General features: G+C 36.9%; 1 protein-coding gene across 1 annotated transcript; it reads left to right on the top strand.

The window, feature by feature from the left end:
* Window positions 1-1690: 1690 nt before the first annotated feature.
* LOC149842814 (uncharacterized) lies at window positions 1691-24611 on the top strand. Its single transcript, XM_089999453.1, has 3 exons — window positions 1691-2974; window positions 14754-15777; window positions 24162-24611. The coding sequence occupies exons 1-3, from the start codon at window positions 1877-1879 to the stop codon at window positions 24392-24394; spliced, it is 2355 nt and encodes a 784-aa protein (XP_089855579.1). The 5' UTR covers window positions 1691-1876; the 3' UTR covers window positions 24395-24611.
* The last annotated feature ends 92 nt before the right edge of the window (window positions 24612-24703 follow it).

Genomic DNA, 24703 nt, shown 5'->3' on the forward strand with positions numbered 1-24703 from the left:
ATTAAAAATGCTTTTTTTATTGAAATGATATTGAAAATATAAACAACTACTAAAAGAGCCAAAGTGTTACGCCTTTTTCTTTTTTTGTTATTATGTCAAGTGTACAAATCAGGAAAAAATCGGAATCCAACTGGTTGGGAATCTGATCTAAGCCACATGATCCATGATTGTGCCAACACTGAATCGGATCTCATTCATTTATGCATGGATCCACACCTTATTACATCCCCAATAAGGACCTGCTAAGTTGGAGACCATGATCTTTGTATTTTTTTGGCATGTATCACTAGATTCCTCCAGACTATTTTATTGCTAAAAGAAACACTGAGTTTAAGTGAGCTGAGTTGGACGGATCTGTTTCCAATAAAATCAAATCCAAACTACCAGTTATCATTCTTAAAACACGTCTCTTCTCTTGTAGCAACACCGTTAATTATGTGATTTACGAGCTAAATATAATTAGAAAGCTGCTAATTCAGGATTCAAACGCATATTGGACAGGGTGTGGATATACATGTCAGATCCAAGTGATCCAGATCCGGTCCAGATTTCTTTCAGTAGCAACAAACAATCCCCAATCTATCGCACGTCCGAGAAAATCGAGTCCGAAAAATCCGGGTCCATTTCTGATCCGATCCATTGAAGTGGAGATACCGTCCGTCTTCAGTCCTCCGTCAAACTTTATCGGGTCAAGTCAATTCGTCGGGCCGATCCGTACAGCCGAGCCGCTCGGGCGCGTGTCGGGAGACCCCGACGCGACACGTGTAGAGTTGAGGCAAGAACGTGGTGCTTTTCTGCGTCAGTACGCCTCGTTTCGCCTTCTTCGTAAATGCCACCCGATTTTCCAAACTATTACAATGATGCACTCAGCGGCTCCCGAATGACCAAAAAGGCCCCACGCCCTTGCATAGGATCCACGGAGCGCTACGTACCCAGATCCGCAGGTTACGTTCAAGTTGGGGGTACCAATGGGTCATGTGATCCAATCTTGACTTGTACCGGATCCAGTAGGGTCAGGCTTTGGTAACAAAGAACTGGGGTCCGAGTATTTATCTGAGCGGGACCTGTGGGGCTTGACTACCATACAAAGTCGCGTATGAGTTATAAAATTTCATACCAAACCCGAGTCCAACCCAAATTTCCATTAAGATCTGCAAATCTAAAATAAATCATGCTTTATACTACTTTTAACACTTGGCTTCTCCACTCTAGCTTCAAACATCACTTCCCATATCCATTTGGCTTATCCCCATGTGGTAAGGGGGTCCTGTGCCAAGCTGAAGGCCGAGGTTCGAATCCCTCTGCCACATGAGGCTTAAGAGATATCTGTAGGGGTCTGCCTAACCCCAGCTTGCCTTTAAAAAAAAAATAGAGTTTAGGATAATAATTTCTCAAGGAATGGCATAGGTCAAATCATTCAGATCGGGTACCTGACCCGTTACTGGATTGTGAATCGAGTCCTTGATCCAATGTTCGGGACCCGTGTACGGGGAATGGCATAGGTCAAATCATTCAGATCGGGTACCTGACCAGTTACTGGATTGTGAATCGCTAGTCCTTGATCCAAGGTTCGGGACCCGTGAACGGGTACCCCAATTACCTCGTCCCTTAATGTATTGACGAAGTGAAGGGCATTATAGTAATTGTGAAAACGCTGTCTTGCAAATTCTATTTCGTTATTGTAGGCGCTATTCGTTTTGGCATTAATCGCCCACCCGCCCTCGTCTCTCTCTCTCTCTCGCTCTCGCTCTCTCGGTTCGATTGGTCGATCGCTCCCTCCCTCGCTCGCTCGCTCTCTATGGAATTGTTCGATTAGGGTTGGCTTTCCTCCTTCTGCAAGTCTTGGAATTCAGAGAGGGCGATCTCTGCGTTGGGAATGAGTCGGGGCAAAAGTTCGGTGAAAGAAGGGAGGAAGAAGAGGAGGAGAAGCGGGAGCTCGGACGATTCTGATGAGGATTTCGTCGTGGATGACGAAGAAGAGGAGGATGACGATGATGATTACGACGATGATGATTGCGAAGATGACGATTGTGAAGGCGGCGACGCGGATGACGACGATGAGGAGGTGGAGGACGATTATGAATTCAGCGGTTCTGACGATTCGGATGTGAAAACCAGACGGAAAAAGCCTAGCAGAAGATTGTCAATCAAGAAGACGCGAAGAAGAGATAGGGTTTCGGACGAGGAGGAGGAGGACGAGGATTTCGATCCTGGATCCGAGTATAGCACTGGGAACGAGGAGGAATCGGCGGTTGTTAAGAAGGCTTTGGTCAAGAAGAAGGTAACAGGACTCAGGTGGAAGAAAACCAGAAGAAAGACCGGTTCCAAGCGTCGGAGAAAGGCTCGGATGTCTATGGTTGCCGAGAAGAGGAAGAGGCTTGTTAGGAGAGATACTATGTCGGATGATGATGATTTTGTGGTTGATGAAGAGGAGGCGAGTAGGAAGATGGTGAGATTGAAGCCCAAGGCCGTTAAGAAAAGATCAAGACAGATTAGGACGATAAAAGCTCTATCAGATTTGGATTCGTTGTCGGATTCGGATTTCATAGTGTCTGATGAAGAAATTGATATGCTGAAAGGGGTACCGGGTGGTAGGACTTCGGCAACTCGCTCGAGGAACTCGCCTGGATTGAAAAGGTGTCAAGTTGCGGGTGATTTGGATCACCAAATACAGAATGGAGGGATCTTGAGGCTGGCTGAGAAAGCTGACGGAATTGAGAGCAAAGGTAAGGAGAAGGTTGCGAATTTGGGTAAGCTAGTGTGTGGGATTTGTCTATCAGAGGAGCGGAAGGGTATGATTCGTGGTAAGCTAAATTGTTGTGATCATTTTTTCTGCTTCATTTGCATAATGGAGTGGTCGAAGGTGGAATCGAGGTGTCCCATGTGCAAACAGAGGTTTGAGTCGATTGATAAATTATCCAACTCGGGGATTTGCCTAAGGAATGTAACAGTGAGGGTTCCCTGCAGGAATCAGGTACCTGCTTTTTCCTTGAACCTGTTCAGTAGCTTTTCATCATTGTGCTTTCACGTTTTCTTTTGGTGGCATACCTTTGTGCCCATCCAATTTGTCCTCCCTTTCTCCTAGTATCTTAAACTTGATCGACATCGTTGGTTTGCAGTAGACATTTGCCTTAACATGCACGTTTGAACCATACACACTCTCACCACTTGTCTCCCTGCAGGCTGATCATACTGGTTTCTAGGTGGTGGTAAGTCTTGTAGAAATCATTGGGTTTGATAGATGCAAGATTTTCAGCTTGTTATTGATTATCAACATAGAAGTGACAATTTTAGGAACTCATTGCTCAAGCTCACAGTCTTACGGTATAATGGAGACCGGATATGATAATCTATTTCATGATGCCATCCATAAGTTTTGCTGTCCAACCCTGTCCTATACGCATCGTTCACTAACACACGACCTATCAGTATTTGGGTAAGAATTCTTTCCATATGTACATACACAAACGTTAACGGATATGTACTGGAATTTGGGTCAGGGGCCAAAAGACTGATTACCACCCAGCCACTAAATCGTTTATAAAATGTGAGTGTGGTATTTTATATGTAAAGTATCTTGATCCGGATTAGATCAATCTGCGTATGGTTCTAATATTAGGACCTGACTGTAACATCTTGATTGGTTATCAGGCTCAACCTAGATAGAGTTCACTAAGTCACAAACTCCTATTTCTAGCTGCTAGCAAGGACTCGAGGTAACCCCATGTTTGTTTAGAAGTGCAAAGCTGGATAAAAATATCTTCCTTTTGGATACTGAAGCCTGAAGTTATATTATGGTGTGCAGCTTGACCTGGAACCGCCCGGGTGCAGTCCCGCATTTGATACGTGGGAACCAACGGATCCCTGCTGGACCCATTGCTTCCCCGTTGCGTTATAAAAAGAGGAGGGAACGAAACCTGTGAGTCGCACCCCCTGGGGCGTGACTCACAGGTCCTGGACAAACGCCACCTTGTGTGTCCAGGTGGCATTTGTCCAGTGAGTCAAACGCAGCCTAAGGGCTTTAACTTGTCCTATTATGCATGAAATGTACTGTCCACTGGAATTGTCCACAAGGCAGCAACATGCTTTTTACTCTAGACTGCATGTGGGAAAATGTGTGGAAACTTGGAAATCCTATAGTCATGAGAGCGTGCAGTACAACATATACCACATATTCTATTCTTTTCTATAGTCAGGAAGTTAGTTGTTAACCTCTACTTTCAGGCTAAGACCATGGTTGAGTTAGCTGTCGACCTTGTTCTACTTTCAGGCTAAGCACATGGATCAACAACAATAAGCAAAGTTATGATTGTATCTCAGTTAAAAAAAAGAAGGCAATGCTCTGTATATTGGGGAGATGATATTTTGAAATTGCATTCCATGATGAACGTCCAACAGGTTGAAATTTCATTGGCAACCTTGTGGACTAGAAACATGCAGGCCAAAGAGAATATTTTGTCAGGAAGCAGGTACTTGGCAAGTTATATACAGCAAATATTTTCTTCCTGTTATGCATCATATGCCTGTAATGAAATAGGCAGAAGTGTAACCCAAGAATGCACGAGCATTCGCTAAGTCCAATAATGGACAAGCACTATGGCATTCAAACAAGAAGTCCACAAAGGGTCAATATGAAAGCCTAAAAAGGCTATACAAAAATAAAAATAATGAAATATTTATTGAATGAAGCTTTGAAAGGCATTACCAATACAAGGAGGAATGACCCCTATTTATACAACAAAAATGAGCAAAGGGAGAGTCATTGGGGGCTCCCATAGAGACGTTGGGGGTCCCACCGACTCTATGTGGGACTCGCAATGTGTGTTCCAAAAAAAGGGAGAAAAAAGAAAAATATAAAATAACCTAAAAAATAAATAGTTGTTTCTATAAACAACTATGTAAAAAGACAAAAATACCCCTATTGGGTATTACAAATGAATATATATATATATATATATATATATATATATATATATATATATATATATATATATATATATATATATATATAAACACTCCCTCTCAAACTTGACAGGGAAAGTTATCCCGAAAGTTCGGAAAAACAAAACAAATCTTGGGAAGAAGTCAAAGTCTTCATGAGTCTTCAAGAGAAATCTCCATCTTTATGACATCTTAGAAAATTCTTGCAAATATAAGTCTTTAAAGCACCTTTATTGGTAATCATCCCCAGGCACCTTCATTGGTTATCTCCATGATGTATCGACGGAGTCACTTCTTAAAGATCTTGAAAAGAAAGAACAAACCAAAAGAAAACTCCAAGAACACAAAGAACAATATTCTAGCACAAGAGTTGCAAAAACAATATATTGTAAAGCAAAAATAAAATGGTTTGAACAAAATTGTAACAACTTTTTGAATCATTAAATATTAAGAAAGACAAGAGGATCATCCCTCAAAGATCATGATCAACTTATTTTTCAAGAAACCATAACATTGATCATACGAAGATTTGATTTTTTAAAGGACATATGATTCATTAAGAAGAGATAAACAATTATGCATAAAAATTATCTTAAATGAAATGGTGGTCTTCCAAAAAGCATATGAATCTCTCAAAAGAATGTCTATTAAAGACACTTCAAACAAAACCCATAAAAAAAGGTATAAGTGGAAGAGTACAATAAACATAAGTAAACTTTATTTATGACAAAAATGCTTAAGAAGCATTGAATATGCACCATGTGAAAGTGTCTTCAAGACTAAAAGAACATCAAGTTCGAAAAATGACTTTAATGTGAAAATATCTTCAATAAAATCAAGTCCAAAGATGACTTGGTTAACCCACAAGAATCATAAAGCGGCTAAGTGCACAAAGGCACAATGAAATACTCACAAATGCACAAAGGCATAAAAATAATATAGAATCTTTATTTAGAGAACTTAAAATCTTTAGAAAGAACTAATGAACTTTATGCAATTATGTGAATCATGCACATGAAACAACAAATGAAAAGATAACAACTTTTATTAAAGGTGAGTTAATTAAATTTATGCATACCACAATGTGGTCACAATAATCAATTAAAAACATAATTCACTCACCCATCCTAGAGTGAATTTAAGTATAGAGGACCAAATATATATATATATATATAATTATCAATAAAATGCATGAATTTTATTGATAAATATTTTTCTATACAAGGAAGGAACAAGTAGTAAAGAATTTTAAAAGATTCATTAAAGAATTTAAAAGATCCTACATGACAAAGGGAATTATATAAGTAAGTCAAAACCAATTTGCAAATTTAAAAAATCCCATAATATCATGAAATAGTATTTTGCAAACTTTAATAATGCAATGCAAGATGCATGAAATTATTTCAATCAATCATTTCTCATAAAAGAGAAGATGAGTTTGACAATTTTGAAAAAATTCTCAAACATTTGAATGAGTAAATTAGAGCATCGGTTTAACCATCACAAGCAATCACCTTCTAGTCCTCCAAACCTTAAATATCAAGTGTATCAGCGACTAGACCAAGAGCATAAACAACATGCCACTAAAGAGCCAAAAAACACACACGAATGTGTGTAAAAACAAGTGTATGAGCGACTAGAACTGGAGCACAAAGCCAACAATGAGTTAAAAATCACACACGAAAGTGTGAACAAATGTCTTTTGTTTACATATAGTGACACTCAAAAATAAGTGTATCAGCTACTACAGCAAGATTACAAAGCCAACAATGGGCTAAAAACCACACACCAAGGTGTGAATCAACATCTCTTGTCTATATATAATAACACTTAAAACAAGTGTATCAGCTACTAGAGCAAGAGTACAAAGCCAACAATGGGCTAAAAATCACACACAAATGTGTGAATCAACATCTCTTGTCTACATATAATTGTTAAAATATGTATATATATACACATATACTTATATATATATATATATATACATTCGTATATATATAAGTATATATATACATATATGTATATATATAGTTTCCTTTTTAGTGAAATACCCGATAGGGGTATTCTTGTAAAACCACAATGTATTTTTTCTTTTTTACTTTTTTACTTTTTCTCTTTTTCTTTTTACTTTTTTCTTTTTCTTTTTTCCCCTTTTTGTAAGACCACAAGGGCCTCACACTTGTAGTCGTTGGGGCTCCCAACGACTACAAGGGAGCCCCTTGTGGTCCCTTCTTTGAGTCTCCCTCCTCTATAAATAGAGGAGGTATTCTCCTCTTGTAAGCATTGGGTTTTCACCCTTCTCTTCCTTTCTTCAATCAATCCAACTTATGACTTTAAGTCATTTTCTACTTTTGAGAGTTTTGTGTGTGCACTTTTAGTGTTTGTGTTCTTGGCTCTTGAGGTCACTCTTAAAGAGTGCTTTTTACTCCATTGGAGCTTCCGCCTCTTTTCATTACATGGTATCAGAGCTCGGTTGGTGATTGGGCTTCTCTTTATTATCTTGGAACGTGTGCCTCTCAAATTTTAAGAAGAAAGGAAGGATTTGGTGCCGATGGAACGTGATTCTAAAGTGAAGCTTTCTTTTAAGCTAAATGGGTCCAACTATCTCATGTGGGCCTCCGCGATGGAAAATCATCTAAGAGGTAAGAAACTTTGGGGTTTTGTTATGGGAACTACTCCCGAACCCTCTCTTGTTCTCACTAAAATCGAAAATGAGATTGAAAAAGCTTTAGATGGCGATGAGCGCATCAAAGCTATCAATGACCATCAATCCAAAATTGAGGATTGGGAAAGTAACCATGCCAAAATTTTGGCATGGTTTATGAACAATGTTGACCTTAAAAATTGTGCTAATATTGCCAAATTTAGAAGGGCCAATGAGGCATGGTTTTTCTTTAAGGGTATGTATACCCAAAAGGATCTTGCTCGACAATTTTTTTGTCAAGAAAAAATCCGTTCCACCAAACAAATGGATATGAGTGTTCGGGACTATTTTAGCTCTCTAACCCCTCTTTGGGATGAACTTGCTCTTCTTGAGCCTAAATGGGTGGCTCCGGAAGATATTGAATTAAGAAGGTTACAAATTGAAAAGGAACACTTCTTTCAATTTTTTCAGGGTCTTCGCCCGGAATTTGAACAAGTTAGGGCATCTCTTCTCCATAGAAGCAAAGCCCTACTTATTGAAGATGCCCTCGCCGAAATATGCCAAGAGGAAACTCGACTTGGCTTAAGCATTAAGAATGATGAAGTTTTGGCCGTTACTAGGCCTGGATCAAATGTTAAAGTCTATAGACCTCCTCACTTTAACAAAAATAGTAATGGGCCTAGAAAGGGAATAATATGCTATTATTGTAATGAACCGGGACACATTAGACCGGTTTGTCCCAAACTTAAAGGAAAAGTAGCCGCGGTTGGAGAAAATTCTCCAAAGAAGGAAGAAGAAAATGCCAAAGAGGGAGATATCAAAGAGACTCTTAATCATATCTCTGAAGTTCTCCAACATCTTCTCAAGACTTCTTCCTCAACATCTGGAGCCGCCATCGCCTATTCTTCATCACCTCCAGGTATGTGGATACTAGACTCCAGTGCTTCTTTTCATATGACATCTCATAAAAACTCTCTTTCAAATGTTTTTTTCGAACCCATATCCTCTTATGTTTCAACGGTCGATGGAACATCATTGAAAATTGAAAGTATTGGAACGCTTGAGTTTAAAAATTCTAAAAAAAAAATCGTTCCTAAAGTAAGAATCGTTCCAAAAATTAATTTAAATCTTTTTTCCGTTTCTCAAATCACCGATCATGGATGTCAAGTCTCTTTCCCACCTAAAGATTGCACCGTGCAGGATCTCCAGTCAGGGAAGCTGATTGGGCAAGGCCATAGAAGGGGTGATCTCTATTTTATGGACTTTTTGACTCTTCCATCTAAATCATCTTGCAATCTTGTAAAAGACAAAAGTATTGGAATTTGGCATGAGAGACTTGGTCATCCAAATTTTGTAAAAATGTCTCTTTTTCCGTTTTTGAACAATACTTGTAAAGACAATCACATGACTTGTAAAGATTGCATTTTTGGGAAATCTAAAGCTACTCCATTTCCTCAAAGAAGTTACTTTACCACTCGGCCATTTGAACTTGTTCATTCCGATGTGTGGGGACCCTCCCCTATTTTGTCTAAAGGAGGATTTTCGTATTATGTGGTCTTTATTGATGACTTCACTCGGTTCACGTGGATTTACTTCCTAAGTCGCAAATCCAAAGTTTTCTCCTTCTTTAAAGAATTCCATGCAATGGTTAAAAATCATTTTTTGGGAAATCTATCTATTCTTAGGTCTGATTCGGGAGGCGAATATATGTCCAATGATTTTCAAAGTTATTTCAAAAAAATGGAATTTGTCATCAACGTTCTTGTCCCAACACTCCGCAACAAAATGGTCTTGCGGAAAGAAAGCATAGACACATAATAGAAATGACAAAAACGTTATTAATTTCAAAAAATATCCCAAAATCCTTTTGGGCCGAAGCGGTTCTAACCTCAACGTATCTTATCAATAGAACCCCTTCATCCTCTTTGAAAAATCTTTTTCCATTTGAAAAACTTTACAATATGTCTCTCGATTATAAAAGACTAAGGATTTTTTGATGTAAATGCTTTGTTCTAACTCACAAAAATGATAAACTTTTTCCTAGGGCTATTGAATGTGTTTTCTTGGGATATGGCGAAAAACAAAAAGGTTATAGATGTTTTGACATACTCAAAAACAAACTTTATATCTCAAAAGATGTCACATTCCTAGAAGAAGAAAATGGTTTTTCGCACCAACCAAATGAAAATATTGATTATTCCTTTTTATTTGACTTATTGCTTCAAGAAAACATCATAGATGATCATATTGATCCTAGTGAACCCCTTGGTGAAAATCATTTTGAACATCCAAATGATGATCAAAACTTAGAAGAAAATGTTTCAAGACAAATACAAGTCTACTCTAGAAGGAATGAAAGAAATCTTCCTTTTGCCCTTGAAAAAATTTCTCAAAGTGAGTCAATCGAAGAGACCTCTCAAAGAAAATCAAATCGGATTTCCAAAATACCCAATAGATTTGTTTCTTATGATTCTTTTTCTCCTAACTTTAGAGCATGCCTACTTGCTCTTCACTCCTTTCATGAACCATCTCATTGCAATGATGCTAAACAATATGCTCATTGGAATGAAGCTATGGACCTAAAACTTAATGCTCTTAAAAGGGCGCAAACTTGGGAAATCGTTGATCCTCCCAATGGCAAGAAACCCATTGGATGTAGATGGATTTTTAAAGTTAAAACTAAGAGTGATGGTTAATTGGAAAGATATAAGGCTAGGTTGGTAGCCAAAGGATATGCCCAAGAGTATGGGGTAGATTATGATGAAACTTTTGCCCCAATTGCTCGAATGACTAGTGTTCGAGCTCTTATTGCTATAGCCTCTGTTAAAAAATGGTCAATCTTTCAACTTGATGTCAAAAATGCCTTTTTGAATGGTAATTTAAATGAAGAAGTTTATATGGAACCTCCTCTAGGTATGAATTTAAATGAAAAAATTTTGAAATTAAAAAAAGCTTTATATGGACTTAAGCAAGCTCCTAAAGCTTGGTATGATAGGTTTACTAATGTATTAATCAATTTAGGATTTTCTCCTGCTATACTGACACTGCACTTTTTGTTAAAAGGACAGATGACTCCATTATTATGCTTCTACTGTATGTTGATGATATGATCATCACTGGGAATGACAAAAAGGGAGTAAATGATGTAAAGTCTATGCTAAAAGAGACTTTTGATATGTCTGATCTTGGATATTTGAGATATTTTTTAGGGATTGAAGTGTCTTATTCCCCGCGAGGATACATCCTATCTCAAATGAAATTAGCTGCAGAAATTTGTACCAAATCAGGAATATCTGATGAAAAGAAAGTTGAGACTCCCGAAGTTATTAATGTGAAACTAAGACTTGGAGATGGTGTTCTTCTTGAGGATCCAACCCCCTACCGTCAATTAATCGGATCTCTCACCTATCTATCCATCACACGTCCAGATATAGCTCATGCGGTTCATGCAGCAAGCCAGTTTCAGCATGCACCTACTTCGGTTCATATGGCGGTCGTAATGAGAATTGTGCGATATATCAAAAATACTATATCCAAGGGACTCTTCTTATCCTCTTCCTCATCCCTTGACTTAACTGCTTTTACTGATGCTGACTGGGGAGGAAATCTCAATGATCGTATCTCAATAACGGGTCTTTGTATTTTTTTAGGTGAATCCCTCATTTCGTGGAGATGCAAGAAGTAGCAGAAGGTTTCACTGTCATCCACTGAAGCTGAATATCGGGCCATGGCAATGACAACTATGAAGATCGTATGGCTCAAGAGTCTCCTTGGTGACATGGGCGTCCACATTTTCACTCCCACCAAGCTCTGCTGTGATAACAAAAGTGCGATATACATTGCCAGCAATCACACCTTTCATGAGCGAACCAAGCATATCGAAATGGATTGTCATTATGTTCGAGACGAATATCTTAGATGGACTATCTCATTACCATATGTTACTTCAGAGTATCAACTAGCTTACTTCTTCACCAAGGCGCTCCCAACTCCACGATTTATGTTTCTTCTTAGCAAACTTTTGGTCATCTCCCCGTATGAATCAACATCTCTTGTCTACATATAATAACACTTAAAACAAGTGTATCAGCTACTAGATCAAGAGTACAAAGCCAACAATGAGCTAAAAACTATACACGAATGTGTGAATAAACATCTTTTGTGTACATATAATGACATTTAGATAAGAGGCATAAAAAGGAGAAGACACTCGAGGTAAGAAGGCTTGTAATGGAACCACTAATGCAATTTAAAAAATATCAATTTAGACCACATTTTGAAACACCATGGTTTCAAAAAATAGGTTGCCATCACATATACACATAATTAAAAACATCCATAATAAAGTCAATGGCCAAAGAACAAATGAGTGATACAACACACTCACAATCAGAGATCCCATAACTGTCAGTTAGAGTCAAACTACAAGTTGACAATCTAAAATGATATAAAATGAGGTGCACACAACTCACCCCAACAATCTCTCTAATTCAACAATAATAAGGTCAAGAAGATTGATGCATCATATAAAAGTCTGTGATGGATAACACAAATGTCATAAGAAGGCAATAAATACTCACGAAAATCATTTTCCAAATAGGTGAGTTCATAAATGAACCGATATGAAAAGACAATCTCAAATAAAAAAACCAATAATGGTAGAAGATCAATCTTAGAAAAAGTGCAATCATATGTATAACAATGTCTCATGACAACCTTTTGAATAAACATGAATCATGCTTAACATAATCAATTCCGATCAAGGAATAGATGCACTAGAGCATGTTATATACAAAAGATCTAATAATTTTAAAGAGAAGATAAAAACATATTATTTTAAAAGGGATTCTTTTAAATCAAAGGTCTACTATAAGACAAATGAAACATGTAATATATTAAGGAAATAATACATATAAAGTTTTTAGAAGAACCTTTTACAATCTCAAAAGTAGACATAATTACTATCAATCATGAATACTTGAGGCAATAAGATGATCTAATAACTCATAGCCACATAGGTTATATAGAAGCTATGAAATTATACCAAACATAATTCATAATGCAATCTAATTTTGTGTGACTATGACACAATTTTTTAGAGAAAAACGAGTTAACAAAAATGCATTCAAAGCATCTAATACAAGATTTACTTTCTATATAAAAGTCAAATCACAAATATCGAAGATCATTCTCAAGCATAATCAATCGAGAATGTTTTTCAAAGAATTAGTTTTGCATAATGAGAAAAACATCTTAAAGTTAACCATTGTAATGAGATATGCGAAAATACAAATTACAAGAGATAACACAAGAGGATTTCATAAAGAACCAAATATCACAAGCACATAAAGTGCAAAATACACAAAAACCCACTAAGGGTTAAATGCTAAAAAGCAAAAGAAGAATATTATTGAAAGAAAATGAGAGAATCGTTGAAATCATATGAGTATGCAAATATATCTACGATATTAAAGAAAACATGATGACACATGCTGTACTTCATACAAATTTCTAAAATTTTAAGGAAATCATAAAATTCTTAATGATTACCAATTATTATGATAAAACCAAATGCATATAACAAGGGAATTAGCAATATGAAACGCATAATCTTTAAGATTTAAAGCAAAACCATATATTCTTGTAAAATATAATTTTTATGATAATATGCATAATTAAAACAAATATTTTATGGAGATATGCTTATGCACAAGATTTAATAATTTCTTTAAAGAACTATTCATTTTTAACATATTTAGCAAGTGGCTACTATATTTTAAAATACATTTTCAAATGCATACCATAAATATTTAAAGTAGAGGATCCAAAGACAATAGCAAAAGTATCCATATATATATATATATAATCAAGAAAATAAGTGTTTTCTCATGCACAATGCATGAGATAAATAATACAAGCGGCACCTTTTAAAAAGTATGTGATACATACCGGGTAAATTTCTTTCTTTGAATCCAAACTTTGAGTGGCACGCTTTTCGAGGCGACCATCGTGATGAAGCAACACACGGGATTTTCTTTTAGAGACCAAGCTCTGATACCATGTAATGAAATAGGCGGAAGTGTAACCCAAGAATGCACAAGCATTCACTAAGTCCAATAATGGACAAGCATTGTGACATTCAAACAAGAAGTCCACAAAGGGACAATAAGAAAGCCTAAAAAGGCTATACAAACATAAAAATAATGAAATATTTATTAAATGAAGCCTTGAAAGGCATTACCAATACAAGGGGGAATGAACCCTATTTATACAACAAAAATGAGCAAAGGGAGAGCCATTGGGGGCTCCCCATAGAGATGTTGGGGGTCCCAACGACTCTATGTGGGACCCCCAATGCGTGTTCCAAAAAAAGGGAGAAAAAAAAGAAAAATACAAAAAAAGAAAAAGATAAAATAACCTAAAAAATAAATAGTTGTTTCTATAAAACAACTATGTAAAAAGACAAAAATACCCCTATCGGGTATTACAAATGAATTATATATATATATATATATTTATTTATGTATTTATTTAACAATGCCCACTCGCTGTTTTGAATGAACTAGGAGCAGGCAGGAAAGAGTGATGAAGACATTTGGTTTCCAAGTCCTACATTTTATATGTTTTTTATCTGAAGATGTCTGATGAGGAACTCTTGCACCTTTTTGATGTGTGGATACTTTTCATCATATAAAGAAGAGGGTAGGTTTAACTGGATGCAACAAACTCTGTTTCAACCATTTCTTCCTATTTCCGACGCATAGCTTCATCAAACTCGAATAGCAGAGTGAAAAATGATTCTCAGTAATCGACAAACTTACTACTAGTATGATGCATGTCATATTGTGATACTTTGAGAAGGATAAGAGTTCCAAAAATCATTTTGCTAAATTGAATTTTGTCGTGATTTCTAAGATCTTGTTGTCATTTTATTATGAAGGGTGAATATGACACTATAGTATTGTGATATATCATTATCATTTTGTTGCAAAAATGATTTTATCATGCTATTATCATGATATATTAAGTTATTTGCAATTTATCTGGATATTTATTCAAGTTTGCATATGACTATTTCTGTATTTTTCTTTGTCACAATTCTTAAAGTGGCAAGAAGCAGGAAGGTAGAACTTTACTTCTCTTTATAAGTTCCTTGTTTTTTTTATAGGTTTACCAGCCTTCTGAAGAAGAGTTGAGGAGTTACCTTGATCCCTATGCCAACATAGTTTGCATGGAATGCCACCAAGGTGGTGATGATAGCCTCATGCTGCTTTGTGATATCTGTGATTCCTCTGCCCACACTTATTGTGTTGGTCTTGGGATGGAAGTTCCTGAAGGCAATTGGTACTGTGAAGGTTGTAAAGCTTCTGATCCTCGATCATCTAAGTTACAGGAAATACAAAATTCTGTACCAGATCAGTTTGCTCATAGTGGTTTATGTTCTGAAGGTCCTACTGGTGGTGATAATTCATACATTCAAACACCTTTCAACCCTAGTTTTGAATGTTTAAGAACTTCACCAAGCCAACCTTCCTGTCAAAGAAGTGATGTATCTCCTAGATTTTCTTTGTGTGGAGATTCTGGAATTACATCACAGGTATTGGGAGCAGGTGCTTCGACTGTCATGGGTAGGCGCAGGTTAAGACGCCAGATACACACTATGCTTACTAGTAATAGGATGAGTCCCGCTCCTGATTTGGTTGGTGTAAGTGATAGGTTGGTAAATGCTAACTTTGAAAGTGATGTGATCAAGTCTGAAGTTGAGCAAGATGGTGAAGAAAAGGAATGCGTTGGGAGATTGAAACATGACAGATCTCATGATCTCCTTGATAATGAGAGGGGCCGGTGTGGCAGTTACAGTTTGGCAGATAGCTATGGACAAAATTCCTCCCAGCAACAGCATATAGATTGCTCTTCTAGTGCAGGTTTGAGCTGTTTGAGAAGGCATGTCACTCAATGCCAAATTAATTCCACTACCAACAATCCTGATGGCGAAAGTAGGCCCAGTGATCAGCTTAAAGAAACAGTTCCTTCACAAGCAGCATGTGCTGAGGAAATACAAGATCTGGAAGGACGGCGCAGCATTAGGTCAAACAATGAGCTAAACAGTTCACAAATACATGATGCAAAAGAACGAGTTTGTTCTTTGGTTAAACGTTATTTGAGATCTTTGGTCAGGGACCAGACTATAGGTATTGATTTTACTATGATCAACTTTGTGCATCTTTTTTTGCAAGCGTTTTGATGTTATTGTGACAGTCAATGTGCAATATGTTTCTTTATACTTAGATGCAAGCATATTGTCATGTTTCCATGCTTTTGCTTCTTATAGTGTGAAGTGGTATTTCAAATGGCGAGATTATATTGGTAAATCGTCACCTTTTTTTAGTGAAAGAAGAAGTTTAAGAACATGTTTATTGTTTAATGTATTTCTTAGCTTTACATGTCTATTACTGATAAGTTATGTAAAGACTTATTTACTTGCCTGAGCAGTTAATATTATTACAAACTGTGGCATATTGGTTTTTTCTTGTCTCTCTTCTGTATTCTTAATAAAGCTTTCTCTTGCATTGCTTCAAAAACTAGAACCAAAAAAAAGAAGAAATCGAACTTGCAGCTAGGTTCTTCCCAGCTTATCTGAGATGCGATGAAGAGGACCAAGTAACCATGGTGTTGTGTGATTTGGAATTAACACATTTTGAGTTTGATTGCTTCTGTGAATTCTTGATGGATTTATCTCTAAGAGTAAAGTATGCAAGTCTAATCGTTAAACAAAAACTCAAAAAAGTTATATTTTCTGTGGGGATATATCTAGTATCACACGTACTTTGAAATTTGTCTAATTAATTTTTAGAGCGGTAATGTGAGGTTGGTCAGGTGATTGGACACTTAACATGACATGAGTTCTGGAATCCTGAACTTTCTTATAATGATCGTGATATATACATGTACACATGCATACACGTACATGCAGATAATATTATAGTGTCATTAGTTATTCTTGTGGAATCATTTCACTTTCATCAGGTTCCTGGTGAATGTGATGGCGTGACATTTTCTTTTTTTCTTGAATTTCATGTTGGTAGGCCACATTTATCGTTCCTGCTATGGAACCTTCCTGCATTCCCCATGTCAACCTTCCAATCTCCTTACAGTCTATGTCACACGGACTCGGCTCCAAGGTCGACGCACCCGCGTCGACACGCACCGACACGGGTGTGGCTCGGACTCAGTCAACCCGACCCTGGGTGCAGTCAACGCACCCAGGGTCATTTTGGTCCATTTTTTGGATTTTTTTTTTAAAAAAAAGTTTCTGGGCTACAGAATTTAAAAAAAAAATCTTGGGGGGGGGGGGGGGGGTGCGCTGCTCCCCTATAACCCCCTGACCCCCGCCCGCGCCGGGGGGAACCCCCCCCCCCCCCTTCTGTAAGGAAAAAAACCCTGAATCAGGCTTCACAACTCATCAACTTTGACTGAGTCTTATATATATATATATAGCCGAGTCCCCGTGTCCAAAATTTTTGAAATTGCGCCGCACCCGCACCCATGTGACATAGCTTACAGTTGAACAACCCAAAGTCAATTGGTGATGCGCTTTGTGTTCTTTATTAGGAGTTAATGTGCTTTCTTGATGATGTCCCATGTGTCAGATATGATTCTCTAAGCAGTTGTGCCCACCCTCCTCCCTTGCACATCCCTTGAGGCTATCCATAAGCATGATGCTCTCCATTTTATCCTTGTCTTCGGTGACCAAGGGGAATAAAATGGGTGCTGTCTTAAGACTCTGGGGGAGATGGCTGAGTGGTTGACAGCTCCGCTCCAGTCTTGAAAACTGGTATAGTTATAAACAAAGAGAACTATTGAGGGTTTTACCAACTGGAGGCCAGCCAATGTGCTGTCAGTGATGGAGGGGTTTTTCCTTGGATTTGCGTTCGACCGTGCATCCGACGTTTTGGGCATCCATTACTCTGTTTCGTGTGTGTGTGTGTGTATATATATATATATATATATATATATATATATATATATATATATATATATATATATATATATATATATATATATAATCACTGCCCTTGGCAGCATCGATTAATTTGGAATTTAATTTGAAAGCCATATTTTGACCTGGACGTTTTCAAGATGCCACTAATAACCAACGAACCACAAGTGCTTTTCCTTGTGTACATCCTATTTCAATTAATGTGCCCCCCCCCCCCCCCCCCCCCACACACACACACACACAAACAAGTTGATTTCTTGAGTAATTGGCTTATTGACCACATGGTTGGTAGGGAGATTTGGGAAGAGAAACCACCAAATCTTTGAAGGAAAAACAAGACATTTCTCCACCATTCACCCCTATACTCAACGACCAGGAAATGGTAAGATTTGCATTGGTCTGTGGCAAGTGGGACTCCATTTGCCCTCATGACTGATTGTTATTATTTCATATGTTATCCTGAAACATATTTATGTAAAATACAAGAGATTGGTGGGGAGCTCGCAAAATGTTTGCTTATGCACATCCTCAAACATGAAAGGAGGAAGTTGTTAAAATGTAAAACTGTACATATATATATAATATTATATTATTATATATATAAATATATTTTTCATTTCTTTCTTTTCTGTAATTTTTTTCTTTTATTTTTATTTTTGGTCTTTATGTCATCTAGTTCAGTTTGAACTAGAATGACAGTTGCTAGTCAAGTCCTGTCCAGACTTGACTAGCAATAGAGTTGTTGGACTGTCACAGTCCAACAGCTCTATTGAGTCTTCTTTCAGCTGTGTATATAAAGGGGTGCAGCCCCTCTTGTATTTCATTCCAATGCTTCTTAAGCAATTGGTTTTTCATATCAATAAAGAATACATTTTTATTTTTATTTTGTTTCCAGTTATACCCTTTTTAAGGGTTATGCTTTAGTGTCATTCTTGACACTTGCCCTTGTTAATCTAAGCTCGTGTTTCGAAGATCCCCATTTCATTTCATGGTATCAAAGCCGCGGAAGTACTAAATCTTGAGGAAAAGCTGCCTCGGTTTCCGTGCCCGTTTGCAAAAGTGTTCGCCACTTGAAGAGAAGTGTTTTATCACTTCATTGGAGAAGATTTCACATCTTGTTGTATTGTTTTTTCTTCTTTCTTTTTCATTTTCCTTCTTGTTTCTCTTTTATCCCTATTCTTTCTCTCCTTGTAATCGATGGATGACAATGATAAAGTCACCATCATGCCTATGAAACTAAGCAATACGAACTATGTAACATGGGCTTCAATCATGAAGCACCATATATAGGGAAAAGGCCTATGGGGGATTGTGGATGGTTCTGATTCAGAACCTAAGCTATCTCTTACTAAAAATGAGGGAGATAAAGAGGTCTCTCTATCGAAAGAAGAGAAAATCAAGGCTATTGCCTCATACGAGAAAAAATGGAAAGAATGGAGAATATCTCATGCGAAGATAATGTCATGGCTTATCAATAGCGTTGACATTAAAAAATGCTCAAGTCTTGCCAAATTTGATCATGCCGATAAGGCATGGGAATAGCTTAAGAATATGTATTCCCTTAAAGATATTGCACACGTGTGCAACCTCCAAGAAAAAGTTCGAATGATGACACAAGGCGACAAAACTATTCGTGAATATTACAATGGGTTGTCCGAACTTTGGGAAGAACTTTCCCTTTTAGAACCAAAGTGGCATTGTGCCGAAGACATCGAGCTTCGTAAAAAACAACCCGATGCTGAACATTTTTACCAGTTTATCACTGGATTAGGCCGGAATTTGAAACCACTAAATCGGCCCTACTTCACAGGGGAAAAATTTATTCTATTGTTGAAACTATTGAAGAGTTAACAATAGAACAAAATCGTCTTCCGAAAGGTTCTTTAAAAATTAAAGATGATTCTGTTTTAGTCGTGTCTAGACCAGGGAATCATGTTCGATTATATAGGCCTCCTCACTTTAACCGACAAAATGGTGACTATGATAAAAAGAAAGTTATTTGTCATCACTGTCATGAACCGGGACACTACAGGCCACAATGTCCCAAACTTAAGGAGCTGAGAGAAAAAAGAGCTGCAATTGCTGGATCGGAACCTAAAGATCAGGATGCACCAGTTTCCCTAGCCCAACTAATGAAGATTCTTCAGCCTCTCATCAAAGGTGCCTCTTCCTCATCTGAAGCTTCAACCGGCACAGCAGCCTCATCTTTTTCTGATCCAGGTAAAATTTCTTGGCTCCTCGACTCTGGTGCATCTTTTCATATGACCCCAAATAATCAAAGTCTATCCAAATGTGTTAAAAATAAAACAAGTGTGTCAAAGGTCTTTACTGTTGATGGGACTTCTCTTGAAATAGAAGAAATAGGAAAATTTTAAAAAATTTATAAAACAAAGAAATTTTTTATTTCAGAAATTAGACATGTTCTCAAATTAAATTTAAATCTTTTATCTGTATCTCAAATTTCTGATTATGGGTGTAATATTTCCTTTTCTTCTCATGGTTGTTGGGTACATGATCGCCAGTCAGACAAGCTGATTGGGGAAGGCCATAGAGAAGGAGGACTCTATTACATGGATTTTTTTTAAATGCCGAAGAAAGCTTTTTGTTATAATATTCAAAAAATAGAGTTAGAACTGTGGCATAAGAGACTTGTCACCCACATATAGCCAAAATCCAACATTTTTCAAATCTAGAGAAAATTTGTAACTCTGAATCATTTGATTGTAAAGATTGTATTCTCGACAAAATGAAAAGATTACCATTTCAGAACAGAACCTTTTTCTCTTCAGGACCACTTGAATTAATACACTTGGATGTTTAGGGTCCTGCACCAGTAATTTCTAAAGGAGAATTTGTTTACTATGTTATTTTTGTCGATGATTTCTCTTGACATACATGGATGTACTTTCTTAAACATAAGTCTGAAGTATTTTCATACTTTCAAACTTTTCATAATATGGTTAAAAACAAGTTTCAAAATGATATTACTATTTTTCGCACAGATTCAGGGGGAGAGTTTTTATCCACAGATTTTCAAAATTATCTTAAATTGCATGGTATTACACATTAAAGATCTTGTCCTTATACACCTCAATAAAATGGACTGGCAGAACGAAAACATCACCATATTATAGAAACCACTAGGAGTTTATTAATAGCAAATCAAGTCCCGAAAGACTTTTGGGCACAAGCTGCCTTAACTGCCACCTATCTCATTAATAGGATGCCATCTTCTTCGTTACAAAATATCACTCCCATTGAAAAACTTATGAACATTTCTCCAGACTACTCTAGACTAAGAATATTTGGGTGCAAATGTTTCATATTTACTGACAAAAATGATATACTTTTCCCTCGTGCAATTCCCTGTGCCTTTTTAGGATATGCTGAAAAACAGAAAGGTTATAGATGTTTTGACTTAAAAATAATAGACTATATGTGTCTAGAAATGTTTCCTTTCTTGAAAAGGAGAGCTTCTTTGATTTTAGAAAATTAAAAGACGTCACTGAGTACTCCTTTTTGCTAGATCTAACATCAACATCTGATGAATATGACCTTGACTGTAACTTTGATGATGATCAAAGAATTATTGATCTTAATGTTGAAAATGAAGAAGTTCATAGAGATACTAGCATTCAATATTCCAGGCGACAAGAGTCTAATCTTCCATGTGCACTTGAAAAATATTCTAACATTCCAACTAGACAATCATCCCGAGTCTCGAGGCCTCCATTAAAGTTTGTATCATACGAGTCTTTTTCACCCACATATAGGGCAATTATTGCATTAATTCACTCATATGAAGAACCATCCACATATTTTCAAGCAAAAAATGATATCAAATGGATAGAAGCCATGAAAACTGAATTAGATGCACTTGAAAAGGCTTCTACATGGAATATTCAAGATCTTTCTCCAGGGAAGAAAACTATAGGATGTCGATGGCTTTATAAAATTAAAACCAAGAGTGATGGTACTCTTGAAAGATATAAAGCCCGTTTAGTAGCCAAAGGTTATGCCCAAGAATATGGGATTGATTATGAAGAAACCTTTGCTCCGGTGGCTCGTATGACTACTGTCCGAACCTTAATTACCTTAGCTTCTATCAAAAAATGGTCTATTTTTCAAATGGATGTCAAAAATGCTTTTTTAAATGGAAAGCTAGTTGAAGAAGTATACATGGAACTCCCTCCTGGTCTAAGTATTCCTAAGGGTAAAGTCCTTCGCTTAGAAAAAGCTCTTTATGGACTTAAACAAGCACCAAAAGCTTGGTATGATAGGTTTAGTCGTGTTATGATTGATATTGGTTTTCAATTCTGTTTAACTGACACTGCTTTGTTTATTAAGAATTCTGATGCAGGGATCATTGTGCTTCTTCTCTATGTGGATGATATGATTATCACCGGAAGCGATAAATAGGGAGTTGAAACAATCAAAACACTTCTTAAATCTCATTTTGAAATGACTGATTTGGGCTTGTTGAGATATTTTTTAGGCATTGAAGTTGTTTTTTCTCCTAGAGGATATTTATTATCTCAGACTAAATTTGCTTTTGATATTGTTTTCAGGTCTGGTATTACTGATGATATGAAGATTGATGATGTAGAACTTCTTGCAGATCCTACTCCTTACAGACAGCTTGTCGGGGCACTTTCCTATTTATCTATTACCAGACCAGATATAGCACATGTTGTTCACACAGCAAGTCAATTTCAACATGCTCCTACTTCTGTTCATATAGGAGCAGTCATGCGTATTATCAGATACATCAAGTCATCTATTTCACGAGGACTTTTTTTATCTTCCTCCTCTTCTCTTGATTTAATTGCATATACTGATGCTGATTGGGGAGGTGATCCCAATAACAGACACTCAACCATTGGCTTTTGTGTCTTTTTAGGGAAATCATTGATCTCGTGGAGGTGTAAAAAGCAACACAAGGTATCTCTCTCATCCACCGAAGCTGAATACAGAGCCATGACAACCACGACCATGGAAGTAGTTTGGCTCCGACGACTGCTTGCTGGCATGGGAGCTGAAGCAACAATTCACAAATGTGTTGTGACAACAAAAGTGCGATCTACATCGCCAGTAACAGAACATTTCACGAATGCACCAAACACATCGAAATGGATTGTCACTACGTTATAGAGGAATATCTACACGGGATAATTGATCTGCCATATGTCACTTCAGAATATCACTTAGCAGACTTCTTTACAAAGCCTCTCGCTGCTCCCCGATTTCACTTTCTCTTAGACAAACTTTCGCTCATTGTACCGTAAGTTTGAGGGGGAGTGTTAAAATGTAAAATTGTACGTATATATATATATATATATATATATATATATATATATATATATATATATATTTCATTTCTTTCTTTTCTTTCTTTTTTGTAATTTTTTTCCTTTATTTTTATTTTTTGTCTTTATGTTATCTAGTTCAGTTTGAACTAGAATGACAGTTGCTAGTCAAGTCCTGTCCAGACTTGACTAGCAATAGAGTTGTTGGACTGACACAGTCCAACAGCTCTATTGAGTCCTCTTTCAGCTGTGTATATAAAGGGGTGCAGTCTCTCTTGTATTTCATTCCAATGCTTCTTAAGCAATTGGTTTTTCATATCAATAAAGAATACATTTTTATTTTTATTTTGTTTCCAGTTATACCCTTTTTAAGGGTTATGCTTTAGTGTCATTTTTGACACTTGCCCTTGTGAATCTATGCTCGTGTTTCGAAGATCCCCATTTCATTTCAGAAGCATCACTTCCAAGAATTAAGAGCATAAATTTTGGAATGAATGTGGTTCAAACTCAGGAGAAGGAAGTGTGCATGGGTCATCGCTAAATCTCTAAAAATGTTTAGGACCTTCCATATTTCTGTTGTTCTTCTTAGAAAGCATTGATGATTGATGATCATTAACTAGCAATATGTTTTCCTTTTTCTCAGTTTAGTTTATTTTGTTCTTTTTTATGTATTCGCTTGTTGGCAGGGTTGACTTCAGTCAATGTGTTTCTTTTCCCTGTAATTTTCATTGATTACGCTGTGAAAAACAATAATGTTACCCTGTATGTAATGCAGAGTTGAGTTGCAAAATCCGTGTGGTTAGGCGTATTGATCTTGGTTTTATGAATGCTATAGGATGTCCATCTTCTTCCGTCTAGTTTGGACGTTACTACTAGAAATGGGATTGCATGATTGTTGTGGTATGCCAGACATCAGTGTGGAACAATTCTCACGTTGCCAGATTTTCGTTCCATTCTATTAAGCATTTATTTCAAAAGATTGAACCACCACCGTCTGTAGGGCATTACCTCCTTTTCCATGAAAGAATTTTCATGACTACAGAATTTGGTAGGAGGTGTCATAGAGCTTTTGATTCGTCTCTTCCTCCCGGTTCCGTCTCTCTTTTTAGCATCTGGTTTGGCTTTGGTTAGTCTTACACCTTGACAAGTGAAATGATCAGTAATGGTTGGCAGAGTTGGTTTATATTCTTGCCAAAAGTCTGTACTTTGTAAAGTTACCAAAAGTTCATGACTACTTACACTAACTATTGGCTTTGCTGGCTCAATGCAGACCGCTTTGAATTCAAGGATATCGCTAAACGATCTACGCACACAATTCTAGCGGCTTATGGGATTAAGTGCTCAATCAGTCATGCTATGTTGGTTCCAAGACCAAGTTGTTGCCACACTGGAGATGGCTTTAAATTGGGGAACTTGATAAGTGGATGTTCTAAATGCTTCAATGCATTCCTAGATGATGTGGTGCAGAGGATTACAAGGGGAATCTTGAAGGGGAAAGATTAGATACTGAAATTCTTTCTTGGCTTGCTTTTCTGGAAGCCAATTAGACTGCCTTTTTTTTTAATATAAATTTCACGAGCTTCATTGCTGTTGCTGCTGCTTTTTTACATAAAATTTATTCTGTGTAGATGTTCTTGTAATACCACTGTCGGTAAAAAATTTGATCCGGCTACCATTTGGTGATTATCAGTCAATAAAAATTTTATATTCTTTTTTAGCACATTGGATTGCGTGTGAATGGGTAAATATTTGATATTAATGGTAGTGCTGTGCTATGCTATGCAATATTTGTATTTTGACGTTTTGTATTGT

Source organism: Nuphar pumila, chromosome 3, assembly GCF_984573655.1.
Source record: "Nuphar pumila chromosome 3, dmNupPumi1.hap1.1, whole genome shotgun sequence".
Taxonomy (NCBI): Eukaryota; Viridiplantae; Streptophyta; class Magnoliopsida; order Nymphaeales; family Nymphaeaceae; genus Nuphar; species Nuphar pumila.

Coding starts and splice junctions, on each gene's coding strand:
- LOC149842814 (XM_089999453.1), top strand. CDS start 1,877: ATGAGTCGGGGCAAAAGTTCGGTGAAAGAAGGGAGGAAGAAGAGGAGG. Junction 2,975..14,753: donor GGGTTCCCTGCAGGAATCAG/GTACCTGCTTTT, acceptor TTTTTTTTATAG/GTTTACCAGCCTTCTGAAGA. Junction 15,778..24,161: donor GGTCAGGGACCAGACTATAG/GTATTGATTTTA, acceptor GGCTCAATGCAG/ACCGCTTTGAATTCAAGGAT.